Source organism: Lissotriton helveticus, chromosome 5_1 (genome assembly GCF_964261635.1).
Source record: "Lissotriton helveticus chromosome 5_1, aLisHel1.1, whole genome shotgun sequence".
NCBI classification, from domain to species: Eukaryota; Metazoa; Chordata; class Amphibia; order Caudata; family Salamandridae; genus Lissotriton; species Lissotriton helveticus.
The window spans coordinates 1,735,723,039-1,735,735,389 of NC_136065.1; the positions used below are offsets into that span (position 1 = coordinate 1,735,723,039).

General features: G+C 41.6%; 1 protein-coding gene across 3 annotated transcripts in view; it reads left to right on the plus strand.

Moving 5' to 3' along the window:
* Positions 1-12,351, plus strand: part of LOC144755777 (butyrophilin subfamily 1 member A1-like) — a 369,747-nt gene that overhangs the window by 210,007 nt on the left and 147,389 nt on the right. For all 3 annotated transcript variants that reach the window (XM_078645007.1, XM_078645008.1, XM_078645009.1), the window contains 2 exons: positions 1,036-1,152; positions 9,448-9,480. In XM_078645007.1, the coding sequence (XP_078501133.1) occupies positions 1,036-1,152; positions 9,448-9,480 (150 nt within the window). The remainder of the gene's footprint in view (positions 1-1,035; positions 1,153-9,447; positions 9,481-12,351) is intronic.

The window sequence follows — 12,351 nt, forward strand, 5'->3', positions numbered from 1 at the left end:
ATAGGCTGTTAAACACATTGATCAAAAGAGGAATCAAGAAGTCGGGTTCAAACAATCATACTTCAGTCGATACTCTTTTTAAACCTGAGCTCATTATACAACATTTTGCCTGTTGAACCATTTAAAGACTTTTTTTTAAAAATATTTTCCATATTTCAGTGAAACAAATCTTACTACTTCGGCTTATGTGGAAGGCTGTGGATGCAAATGTATCCATACCCTATTTGGTACAGAGCACTCTAAACTCTAATGCATCCTTTAAGAGTTATTGTTCCAAGGTTCAATATGCCATGAATGATAGCTGGTTATTGTGTCTTAATTACCTATGTGGTAATAGATCTTGGGTCAGTATGAATCTACCTAAGATGCCTGTTATTGACAGTAGGTTCAGTAAGTTGTAAGACGGGCTAGTAGTTCATTATTAGACTTAACATTATACTTAACATCACCTGAAGTAGTAGAGGATAAAGTAAAGGTGAAAATCAAGGTGATAAGATCACTTTCCCCTCATGTAATCTGAAAATCTTCAATAAAAGAAAATACATTGGAGACATGAACCAGTATGTGGTCTATCAGATCATTAGCTGCATGACTAACAAAAGTGGAATTGGATGGTGATCACCCAAAAATCTATCCTCAAAGTTTCCTAAACTATACCATTACGTGGGTTTTACTTGCTTTGATCAACAGTCAACTCATTGTAGAATAGCTCATAGAATATGTTCATTGAGTACTGACAAATATGTGAGAAAACCTGCTCCAATCTTTTTAAAATCATCAGCCTGTATTTGTAGGTGTTGATTAAAGGCATACCCCTGAGATTTTACTATGAAAAATATTGGTGATGATGTGGAGACAGTTAAGTAAAGTCACAAGTATAACCCAGGTTAATTTAAAAATTCAGTCCTTGGCTTAGTTGCACAGAGAATGTCTTTCAAATAATTTTTTTCATGTACATTTTCAGTGTGCCTCCTTTTTTCTTTGCCAGTTAAGTTTTCTGATCCATTGGATTTATTTGTATTTTTTTCTATGTAGATTCAATGTTCTTGAAGGATTCCTCCTGGATGGCGGCTTTCTGTGTATTCTTCATTCTTGCACTTTGTTTATTAATTCTACTGTTCTGGTATCGGAGGAAGTCACAAAAAGAAAAATGTAAGTGCGTGCTAATGACAAAACAATAAACAAACTTTGTTTTAAAGTAGACTACTATTGTATGCCGCCTAGGAAAATAACTGTATTCCTTGTATCACAATTAAATAAACATTAAATCGATTGTGCTAATAGTGGTATTCAAATAGGTCTTTACTGAAGTGCCTTTGCAGATGTTTGCACTAACCGGGTTGCCTGAATGTTTTCAGGTCTATTTTATTATTTTATTTAGAAGAATCGAAATCGAATCCTCTAATCATTAAAGGGATAATGGTTAACCAAGCAAGTGTATTTAGGTCTATTTTATTATCAGATAATGAAACCCATTTTGTTTAGAACTATCGAAATTCTAATCATTAAAGGGATAATGGTTAACCAAGCAGTGCATTTATAAAATGTTTTACCTCTATTTAACGCTCAGTGCAAATCTAGCAAAATTGCGTAGCAGCTTGCTTAACAGCTGAACAACTGGTTAAAAATTGGCGACCAGTTGTTTCCACACAATTGTGTAATAAGTTATCTAAAATCAAATGTATGATTAAAAGCGAAATGAAGAATTAGACGTTGTATGAAAAAAAAATAACAGAGCTAGGCCACATTTGAGTCATTCATGAGCATTAGGTAGCACTGACACAATTAGAACATCTTTTTTGTGTGGTTGGTTCCTAATATAGAAATTGCACAAATCAAGGAGACCCTAAACAGATTGATTTATTAATATAATTGTAATATTGATGTATATATGCATTTTATATTTTGCAATTTTTTTTTACCATTCATAGATGCTCTGATTTTATATTAATTTATTGTCGCTACCCATTTAAAGTCAAATATTGAGGTTTTATATATTGGTCATTGGTGTTAAACAATGAATGTGGAAACTTTGATGACATGCAAGCCGAAATAAAGTATATTTGACTTGACTTGAATTGACATCGCCAATACCACAGCCTGTCCTGTACCTAGCTATTTGGAAAATTAATATTTGCATAATAAATCACACATTTTCTTGACCTAGGAAGGATGAAAGTTCTATTACTACTGCTTGAATATGAAATTGAGGCCTGTGTGTCTTGTGCGGTTTAGTTAGTCAACTGAGGCATTTATGAAACATGTAAAAACTTTATTTGTTGTTTTTGGTTTTGCAAAACCCAAATTATCTCTGGTATTGTTGCAGGGATTCTGCTCCGGAGCAGAACTATGGTTGGGACCATAGAACATCAGTAGATAGTGACTGAGTCACCGTATCACCTCAGTACCAAGAGCCAGAGTCCAACTAGCAATACTGTCTCACTTGCCCTCCTACTCATATCCAGAGAGACTAGTGAATTGACACGACAGAACACAACACTCCAGGCCCTCTCGGGATTGTGGTAACAGGACACCCCCTTTCTCTCTCACCCTCGTTCACAGTAAGATATGACAGAGACACGAAGGAAGTCTGAAATATTTATTTCATCTATTGTGCTGTAGAATGAAATATACGAGCCACAATCAGAAAACAACTGCTTAGTAAAAATACCATCACTGTAGTCAGTAAACTATATATTATAAAATGCCCTGTCATATTATAAGACACATTAGCCTAACCCTTCTACGGAAGAAAACTGATTATACAGCAAAGATCTCTGGGATTAGTAGTGCACCCCGTACCTTAGCATACACAGATGGATGCTCTACATCTAAGATACAGCGGTGATCTTCTCTCAGGAATCAATTTCTGTGTGTTAAATTGCTGTTAATACCTATATGACAAGGTTTGTATGTTCATATGCAACAGCTGCATTTCTGTGTTGTGTTCAGGTGCGAGTGCGTGACCAGAACAAAATAACAAGGGACATTGTTGTTTGACCTTGTCTACTGTTCAGACTAAATCCCAGGAAAGAACAGAATAGGAAAACAACTGCAGGTTCTCTGTGAAAATTTAATGTGGCACAAAAGCATATATGATTATATAGTAATGTGTGCAAAGCTAATGCGGCCTTTGTCATTCACAGTTAGGCTAACATAGGGAACTCTACATTGGGACAGGTACCAAACACATGACTGTATCTTGGCACAAAAACAGTTAAGCCACTTGTGTAAAGTATTTATGCAGCACTTCAAATAGTAATAAAGTGAAAACACAACAAAAGAAAAATCCCACACCAATTTCGTAAGCTAGAGTAAAATTGAATACATTATTTGACACCAAAACAACGAAAATCCAATTAGTAAACCGTAGGTATGCAATTTCAAAGGTTTAGGTTAAAATATTGCTCAAAAGCACAAAGTGCCAACTAGTTATCTGCTTGTGCTGGACCGGGGTGAGTCACAAGTTCAGGTTAACCACAATGGAGTGTAGATTGGATATAGGGACAAAGCCAGTCTCACATAGAAATGCACCTTAAATGCGCAAGAAGCAATGCAAGGCCCGAGCCAAGGATGAGTTGGCAGCGGCAGTTTCAGTGAGATGTGAGGGCTATTATGTTGGTTCGTGTCTAGGATACATTGCACTGTGTTGGTCCTGACGAGATGTTGCAAGGTCTGCGTCGAGGATGAGTCGCACTGTGGCGGTTCCGATGAGCTGGGCAGACTGCATTGAGGATTTGCGTCAGTTCCAAAGAGGCGCTGCGAAAAGCTGTGTTGGCTTTGCATCGTGGGTGGGTCAGACCCCAGCTCAGCTGGGGTCTGATGAGACCCCAGCTGAGCTGGCTGTGCACCTTGAGCCCCACATTTAAGGGTCCATGACTGGAGGGGCACTGCTTAGGGGGTTCAGACTCACAGCAGTCAGAGACCAGGTGCAGGGCTCACCATGGTTGGAGTCTGTTCTGTCCCTGAGACTCTGATCAGGAGGCCAGCTTACTAGCACTTGGAGTCACTGTGAGTGTTCTGTGCTCAAGGTGCTTTCCTCGCTCAGGCAGTAGAGCAACAGAGTAACAGGGCAGCAGGACAGTCCATCTTGCTGCAGAGCAGCACACCAGTCCTTCTTCTGAGTCTTCCACAGGTTCAGAAGCGTGCTGAAGAGTTGGGACTAAGGGCCCACTATTTATACCCGGGGCCCACTTTGAAGTGGGAGAAGCTTTGAGACACCGCCCCTTACAGAGGTATCAGGAACCTTTTGTCTCCCTGATCAGGCTTGTTTGGGGACATAAAAGACTAGTGTGAAACCCTTTGCGCGGGTGCTGAGACACAGTTTAAAACTGCACACACAGGATGCAATGGCAAGCCTTAGACATATTTAAAAGGCTACTTAAGTGGGTGGCACAATTAGTGCTGCAGGCCCACTAGAAGCATTTAATTTATAGGCCCTACATACATGTAGTACCACTTTACTAGGGACTTGCAAGTTAATTTAATGTGCCAAATGGGTGTAAGTCAATTTTACCCTGTTTAACAGAGATAGCACAAGCGCTTCCATACTGGTCAACAGTATTAAAGTTTACAGAGTTCTAAAAGCCATCTTCACAAGCACTGGCATTGCCAATAGTTCTCGCAGTAGGAAAGTTGGAGCTATTACAATTGCAAATAACAATGCCTTTTATTTTTGTTTTCATTTTAAAAACATAAAGGGCGTTGTCATTTACAAAACCAATAGCTCCCACTTTCCTACTGCGAGACCTATTGGCAACGCCAGTGCTTGTTTTTGTTTCCTGGTACGAAGGTAGAGCAGCCTCGTGTGGTACAGTGAAGTTAACCTGGGGCAGCAATTGCAAAGTACAGGTTCAAGTCATAATCTGTGGCAAAGTCTAAATTTTACGTCTGAGTTTAGGACAGAGGTGGGATGAAATGAAGTCCTAGTCTTTAAGGCAGTAATTGTAAATTCATTAAAATAAAATAATCTGAGGGCGATTAAAAACGTTCAACAATAGAAAGCACGTACAATTTGTTGATCACTCATTTAGTCCCTTAAGAGATCATCGAGTCTTATTGGACATCTGAGGTTGCATATAAAACAAAACCCAAGCTCTGAGGAATAGCCTAATGCACGCTGGGAAATGTAGTGTTTGTTTCCAATGAGAGAGCAGCAACAATCACACTGTTTATTTTGCATTTTAAAAGGCTTTCCTCACTAAACACAATTAATTACATGTAAAGTGGCTAAACCTAAAGCCACGCTAATTTTGGTGTTTTTTAAATGATGGCGTCGGCTCAATATCCTGTGATTTTGGGCACATCACTTTCCCTGTGCCTACAAAAGAAGAATGTGTCCTTGTGTAAGGCAGCTAGTGCTCATGTGAAGCGCTCCAGTACTATTGGGCCGTGTTCGCACTACGTAAAGGTACAATATAAAATAAAATAAAAAAAGTTGGTATCTACGGTAAAAAATAAAAAAATAGCACATGTGCAGCCATAGAAGTATATTAGACGTGATTCCTTCTGCAGGCGCTCTTTCAAACTTTCACAGGACTTGAACACTGTTCATGGATAAAAAAGCACAACCACAGTAATAATAAACAAGTAGCTCCTGTGAAGAACGGGAGTTAGCCGGACCTGTGCAGACGCAGTGATAATACATATAACACATCACCATCAATGAGCATGACTTAACCGGCCTTGACGATGCAGAAGCAAAACACACAATTAGAAACCACATTAAATGTTTTCTGTGATGAACATGTCGCAATATACTCTAGACAGTTCTACCAGGCCATGCCAATGGCAGAACGCGTGCTATATAATTTCTACCACTTAACTTCTGATGCAAAATTACTTGAGGTGGTAAAAAGAGTGTATCACAATATTCAAAAACAAACGATGTGCGAAACTTCGTATGTTTACGAATACCTGGAAATATTTGTAAATTACGTCACATCTGAGTGTATGTAAATAAGTCTGTATTCGTGTGTATTAGCCGTGTATTTATTTAGCAGTGCCCTCACAGATCGATGCAGCGATGAACCGCACAGGAAACAGAGACTCCCGCGCTTTCATTTACGAGTGGCGTAAAGTGGACGGTGGAGAAATCTATAGGGAAGGAAGTCAAAATGAGACGACCTATTAATGTAAAAAGTCATATACATTTTAAAAGTCTGCGCTGTCACATGTAAGACGGTGTCCACGCTTGTTATTGACAAACATGATGTATCCTCTGTCCTGGCTTCAGGCCGATTGAAGTTCTCATTTGCTGGCTGACACTTTGGTGCCTTCACACTCAGGATGTTTTTGTTGTTTGCGCGCAGGTTTTATGGCTTTTGCAGCTCAAAGGAGGCGAGAGGGGGAAGTATGGGGCGAGAGAGGACAGTGCCAGAGGAGCGAGAGGCGACAGGAGGAAGAGAGCGAGCGGCATAAGAGGTGGGAGGTGGGCTGAGAGCGAAAGCTAGAGAAGGAGGCAAGAAGCTGGCAAATGTGGGCCGGGAAAGGCTTTTGCAGCTCAAAGGAGGAGAGAGGGGGAAGTATGGGGCGAGAGAGGACAGTGCCAGAGGAGAGAGAGGCGACAGGAGGAAGAGAGCGAGCGGCAGAAGGGGTGGGAGGTGGCTGAGAGCGAAAGCTAGAGAAGGAGGCAAGAAGCTGGCAAATGTGGGCCGGGAAACTGAAAGTACGGCCGGCCACAGAACGCGTGCTATATAATTTCTACCACTTAACTTCTGATGCAAAATTACTTGAGGTCGTTCGACCTACTTATCTAAAGAGAGGCCGGAGGGAAGCCGGATGGGGGCGTGAGAGCCTGGTGGGGGGGCGGGAATGCAAGGGAGGAGAAGTGTGGCAGGCGGAATGCCTGTGTGCGAAAGCGCGTTGCGCTTGGAGAGAGGCCAGAGGGAAGCCGGATGGGGGAGGGAGAAACTGAAAGTACGGCCGGACACCGGCCAGCCATGACTAATTTGGGGAGGAGAAGCCGCACAGCGCACGCTGGGCGAAGCCCTTTGATGTGCTGTGCGGCTGTTAAAAAAAATGCAATTAGGAGGGAGGGAGGCTGATGCGCGTGCTTGTTTGCTCACGTGATTCACGTGAACTTAAAGAAAACCGCACGAACGAAACCCTTGGTTTCACGATTTTTTTGAGCACTTGAATTCTCGCTCCCTCAATGCGCTTGCGCGCATTGATAGGTCACGAGACCTAAAAACCGGTACAGAAAATAGGAGGATCAAGGCAAAAGGTTTGAGGATGAACCTGCAGAGAGGACCAAGTCTAACAGTCCACTAACTATCCACAAACCGGGATCTGCTTGAGAGAGACATTTCTGCAAAGGTAAGATTTGCCCTTTTCCTGCGATGCTTCCTTCAAACATTATTTTTACTGTGGTACCTGAGGGTGTGCCATAAAGACCCTGGCCAGCAGTAGCAAAATTCAAGATGAGCTCCAAATATTTTCTTCCCTGAGGTGCCGATCTTGTCCCCTTTGGGATCCCGATTGCCCCAACCTCCATTGGAAGGGAAAATCTAAAAAGGAAATTATCCCCTCATAAGGGGATGGGTTTGACCCATGTCAGGTGCCGGTAACCACCCTCACAAACAAAACAATGAATCTTTAAGGGCAGTGCTTAATTTGTAAAAAATAATAATACATAAGTGCCAGGGCTCTTGTCAGGAGGCTACTGCAGCTTGCATCACAGATTGCCTCTACCAGCACTGCCAATGATGGTAACAACACAGCTACTAACCATCACACTCCTACAGGTGTGACATTTCGGACTATTTCCGGCCCCCAAACCTATAAGAATGGCTTGGGCAGCAGTTAATAGAAATGTGATGTATATTGAATTAATAATTAATTGTTGTGGTGATCTCTATATTGTCCAGACAGCGCCACGTTATGGCCGACTGTTACAAGCACTAGTTTTGACAATTAAATGCCGGTGCCAAGCACCGGAAACCACCAGCTCAAATTAAGCATTGCTTTGGGATCTAATGATATTCTTGCACGTAGATTGCGATGCATCGCGGGGAATTAATTTGAGCCAGGCATCGCTGGGTGGTTGGAGGTTCTCCCCTTTCCAACGATGCCTCCCTTAAGTTGAGGGCCTCACCAGAGGGAAGTGATTCCCCCGGACGTGTGCAGAGCTGCCCTTATCTGCTCTTCGTTGTGCAGTCTGGTGGGATCTGAGCTGTACTTCGCTCTGAGATCACTGATGTTCGAGGTTGAAATGTATGAGAAATCGATTCTGCGTCCGCTTCCATCAAAGTAAATATTGGCAGGAAGCATCCAGTGTGAACCCCAGGGGTTCCTCTGAACTTCTCCCTTCCTCTGGATAGCCCATAGCGCAGAAGACGCAATGGGTCAGCCATAACATTAGAGGGATTAAGCATTCATTATTTCTGTGTAGAACAGCAGATTTAGGGTCAGTTTCCATCAGAACTTGCATGACCTTTTGTTTGTACGCAGTCAATATAAACAGTGAACTGAAGGTGAGTAACAGTAGTACTTGTTATTTATAGTGCTACATTGTGGGAAAGCTATGGTAGTACTTACTATTTGAAGTCTATAGCCATTGTGCTATTATAATTATTGCATCCAGTTCTTGCATTTCCTTGATATCTCCTCTACACTACCCTCGTCCACCTCAGCCATTCATGGCATCTTAGACCGGACACCCAGAACCTGTCTGTGCTCTCTAGTCAACACTACCAACTAAAGTTGATGAATGACTCCACCTCCTCACCTTCTGCAGAGACACACTGTATGAACCCCATTGACAGTAAGTATAGTATGTGAACAAGTACTTCACTAAGGTCACTGGTACCGTTGCTTGCTCTATTTTAACTTAACAAATCCTTGAAGGCTAAACTCGTCAAGCCAACAATAAATCGGAAAACTAAAGCTGTAAGTGCAAAACAGAAATGAAAGTATTTATATTAACGAAGCATCAAATGCTAAATTCCCTCCTTGCAAACAATCTTAACTGTCCCTAAAACATCAAAAACTGCAAAACATATTATTGTGCCCAACTTCTTGTTTTATAGATCAGCTATTCTTTGCCCTCCTGAATCTTATATAAACCTTCAATTAAAGCAGGGAGCTATATTGGTGTTTGCACTCAAATATCAAAACTTCCTGAGAGGTATTCAGGAATTCTGATTTGCTTTTGAATCTCCCATTGTAGACTCCATCATTCAGATTGGTTTTCAGTCTCATCTGAATAGTTGCAAAATGGTTTAGGCTTATACAAATTTTGCTTGCTCATTTGTTTTTAGAAATTTTCTGATTAATGAAATTTGTGAGCGAGACTTTGGTATGCTGATCAGCTTCCAAGTCTCAGTGAATTGCCATATTTCTACCTTTGAGATTCAAAAACGTTTTCAGATGGTTTGTGTAGCACAAAGCGACAGTCAAAAATATGTGTTTTATGCATTCTTTTAATTGGTGTATTTCATTTACTAGGTAATCTGAAGGATGGATGGAAAGGGCAACAAGGTAAATCTTGACGTCTACTCTTATGATAGTGTTTCATAAAAATGCGATATGTTGTTAGAAACTTGAATTATTTGTCTCGTGTGTTAAAGTCATGTTGGGACAGCCATCATTAAAATGTGTATTTATCTTTCCATAATCACTAATACTAAACAAGTCACCCTCCTTTGGAGGCAAAGTATTGCTACTCTCAGAGGAAGCTGTTGTTGGTGTTGCATAGTGTAACCTAGGATCCAAATTCCTCTCTGGAGTAGCTAAAGGAAATACTCGTGCAGACGTTTGGTGGGAAATACCACATCATGTTTACTACTTCCACCTTTGTTCTTTATTTATTTACAGGTTTTATAATGCAGCACATGTAACCTTTCAATTGGTAAACGAGATTTCATAATCCCACAGCATACAGTATATTTTTATGTATAGTTGTTTTGGGTAATTTTGTACATTTTGTTTTGCAAACATATGCATGCCACCTACATAAAAATGATTGTTGGGAATGCTTGTTTGATGTAGGCGTTGCTCCTGGTCTGTTGACTAGCCATGTACCACGGGCAGCTACCATTTCTTACCATTGCTCGTTTGTGGTGGAAGGTGTGAAGTTTGCATCATTCATTCCTGCTAACACCTCTAAATGCCATTCATTTTACAGCAACTATGATGCACATTTTTATCTTCCAATACCGATTTCTAAAGTCTTTTCCTTAACTAAACAGACAAGTGCACATGATGTTTAAGATGCTTTCCTACAAACAAATTCATGTTTCCTCCTAATTCTTTATCAGTATGTCAACTCTCTTGTCCTACAGTATAAATATTAACTGTGGGATTGCCTCTGACCCACGCTCAAAGCGTCATTAATGACTGGAGTGTGAAAGATGACCATGTATAACACTATTGGTCCCTCATTAACAGGACCTTTTACTTTCGATGAGGCCAGTAACTGCAGGGGCATCACGTTTTGCACACTGCTGCCATTTAGTGTTGGCTGCCCTCATTGAGTGTTGGGCGCTCATGTTGTAAGCTGTTTTTTTCAAAGCAGAAGTTTTGATTTCAAGATGATTCATAATTCCTTCCCAAGATCCACATGCTCTATGACAAAGACTCCACTTTGGATTCTTTATTTTACACCACTTGTTTCAAGCATACGCTTTGGATTTCTGGGACCATTACGCTACAAAAGGCAATTGTTTGACTCCTAGGACCAGAATCGCTTCCTACAAAACATGAAATTACTGTACGACTGTCAATCTCTTCGGAATCGACCCGGACCAGAGGATTCTGCTCCCAGGTTGTACGAGAATTACTCCTGGAGGAGTCGGTTATGTAGAAGACACCCTTCCATTTGTAATCTCAATAGCAAATTTCTGTTGCTGGAGCAATATATGTTCTGTAACCTTTGGTTGTTAAGGGCACCAAAAGGGATCAAACTGTTTCAGTCTGCTAGACTTTTCAAAACACAAAGACTATCTGCTACTGAACGTGACGTTAGTGGGCGCATTACAAAATGCTACTATGAAGCTCTCCTGAGCCATCCAGCATGTCCAACATTTAATGCATTGTGAGGACATGCTGAGATGCCGAGAAAGGAGGCCCATCTGGTTTCCCAGCAGATCGGAGGGAACGGAGTGTAGAATGTTTGTCCTCCGAGAACCATTAATTTGGAGGATAACAATCTTCAGAGCCCACAGGGTAGCCTCCAGTATACAGAGTGCATGCCCACACCCAGTACACAGAATGCACCTAAAATGTCCAGAATATTCCAGGATCTCAACTCCTGGATTTGGTATCAACAGGAGTCTCGACTCAAAGGCCATGGCAAACATTGGCTTCAAGTGAGTTCTACAGTGAGCCCTGAGCTGCTACTAAAAAAAGCTTTCACAGTTGCCGCCGACTACTGTTACCAAACTAACTTGGCCGCAACTGCTCTCAGCTTTGGAAAAGCCATTGACCCCAGGCCTTTGAGCCTCAAAGCTGAAAGACCCCATCTCAGACCCTGAGACTCCTGTCTCGGAACTGAGGTCACCTCTGAAGTCAGCGTCTGGACAGACTTCAGCATCAGCCTTAATGGCGAGTGACTTTACACATTCACAAGTACAAGCTGCACAGCCTGATGTAAGGCAGGTGAAAACCTACATCGATCAGGGCACATCCCAGCATGTTCCCTACAGCAGCCACCATCAGTTCAAAAGAGAATACTCCATTTCGAGGATGACAAATCTGAGGAACTCCGAACATTCCCCGCCCGAAGAAAAACGTGCCTAGGGACAGTAGCCCATCACCCTCAGCACAGTCACCTGTGCAGTCTGAGTCACTTGCACACTGCACACAGATTCAGACCCTGAGCATGTCTAAGATCTTCCAGATCTATATGAAGAGCACATCGCTATGGAACATGGAGATGATCTCTGGCATGATTATAGGATAGACTGTCCAGACGTTTTGGAGCCTTACTAGGCAAAAACATACCCTCTGAATAACATCACAGCAGGCAAAGCAGTTATTCAAAGAACAGCTGACCACCACAAAGTCAGACTACACATATAAGAGTTGTCAGTGCAGTTAACAAAAGTATGACCAAGTTCACAACTGAGAACACCTGTTAGCTTAAGGATTATGGGGCCCTTGGCGAGACATATTTTGGGGGCCCCTTTTCAGAACAACTTTTAAATGTATTACTCGTTTCCCCCATGATGCCAGACACTACTGAATATATGTTAAAATTCCTGATACAACAACACACAAAAGTAGTTAAAATCTGTCTTATCCATTAGCCCAAAAATCTTTAGGTGACTCTGGGTGGAGAGAGAGAGATGGAGTCAAGGTAAAGAAAAGACAGGAAGCGAAATAAAGAGAGGTTGTGAAAGAGAACTAGAA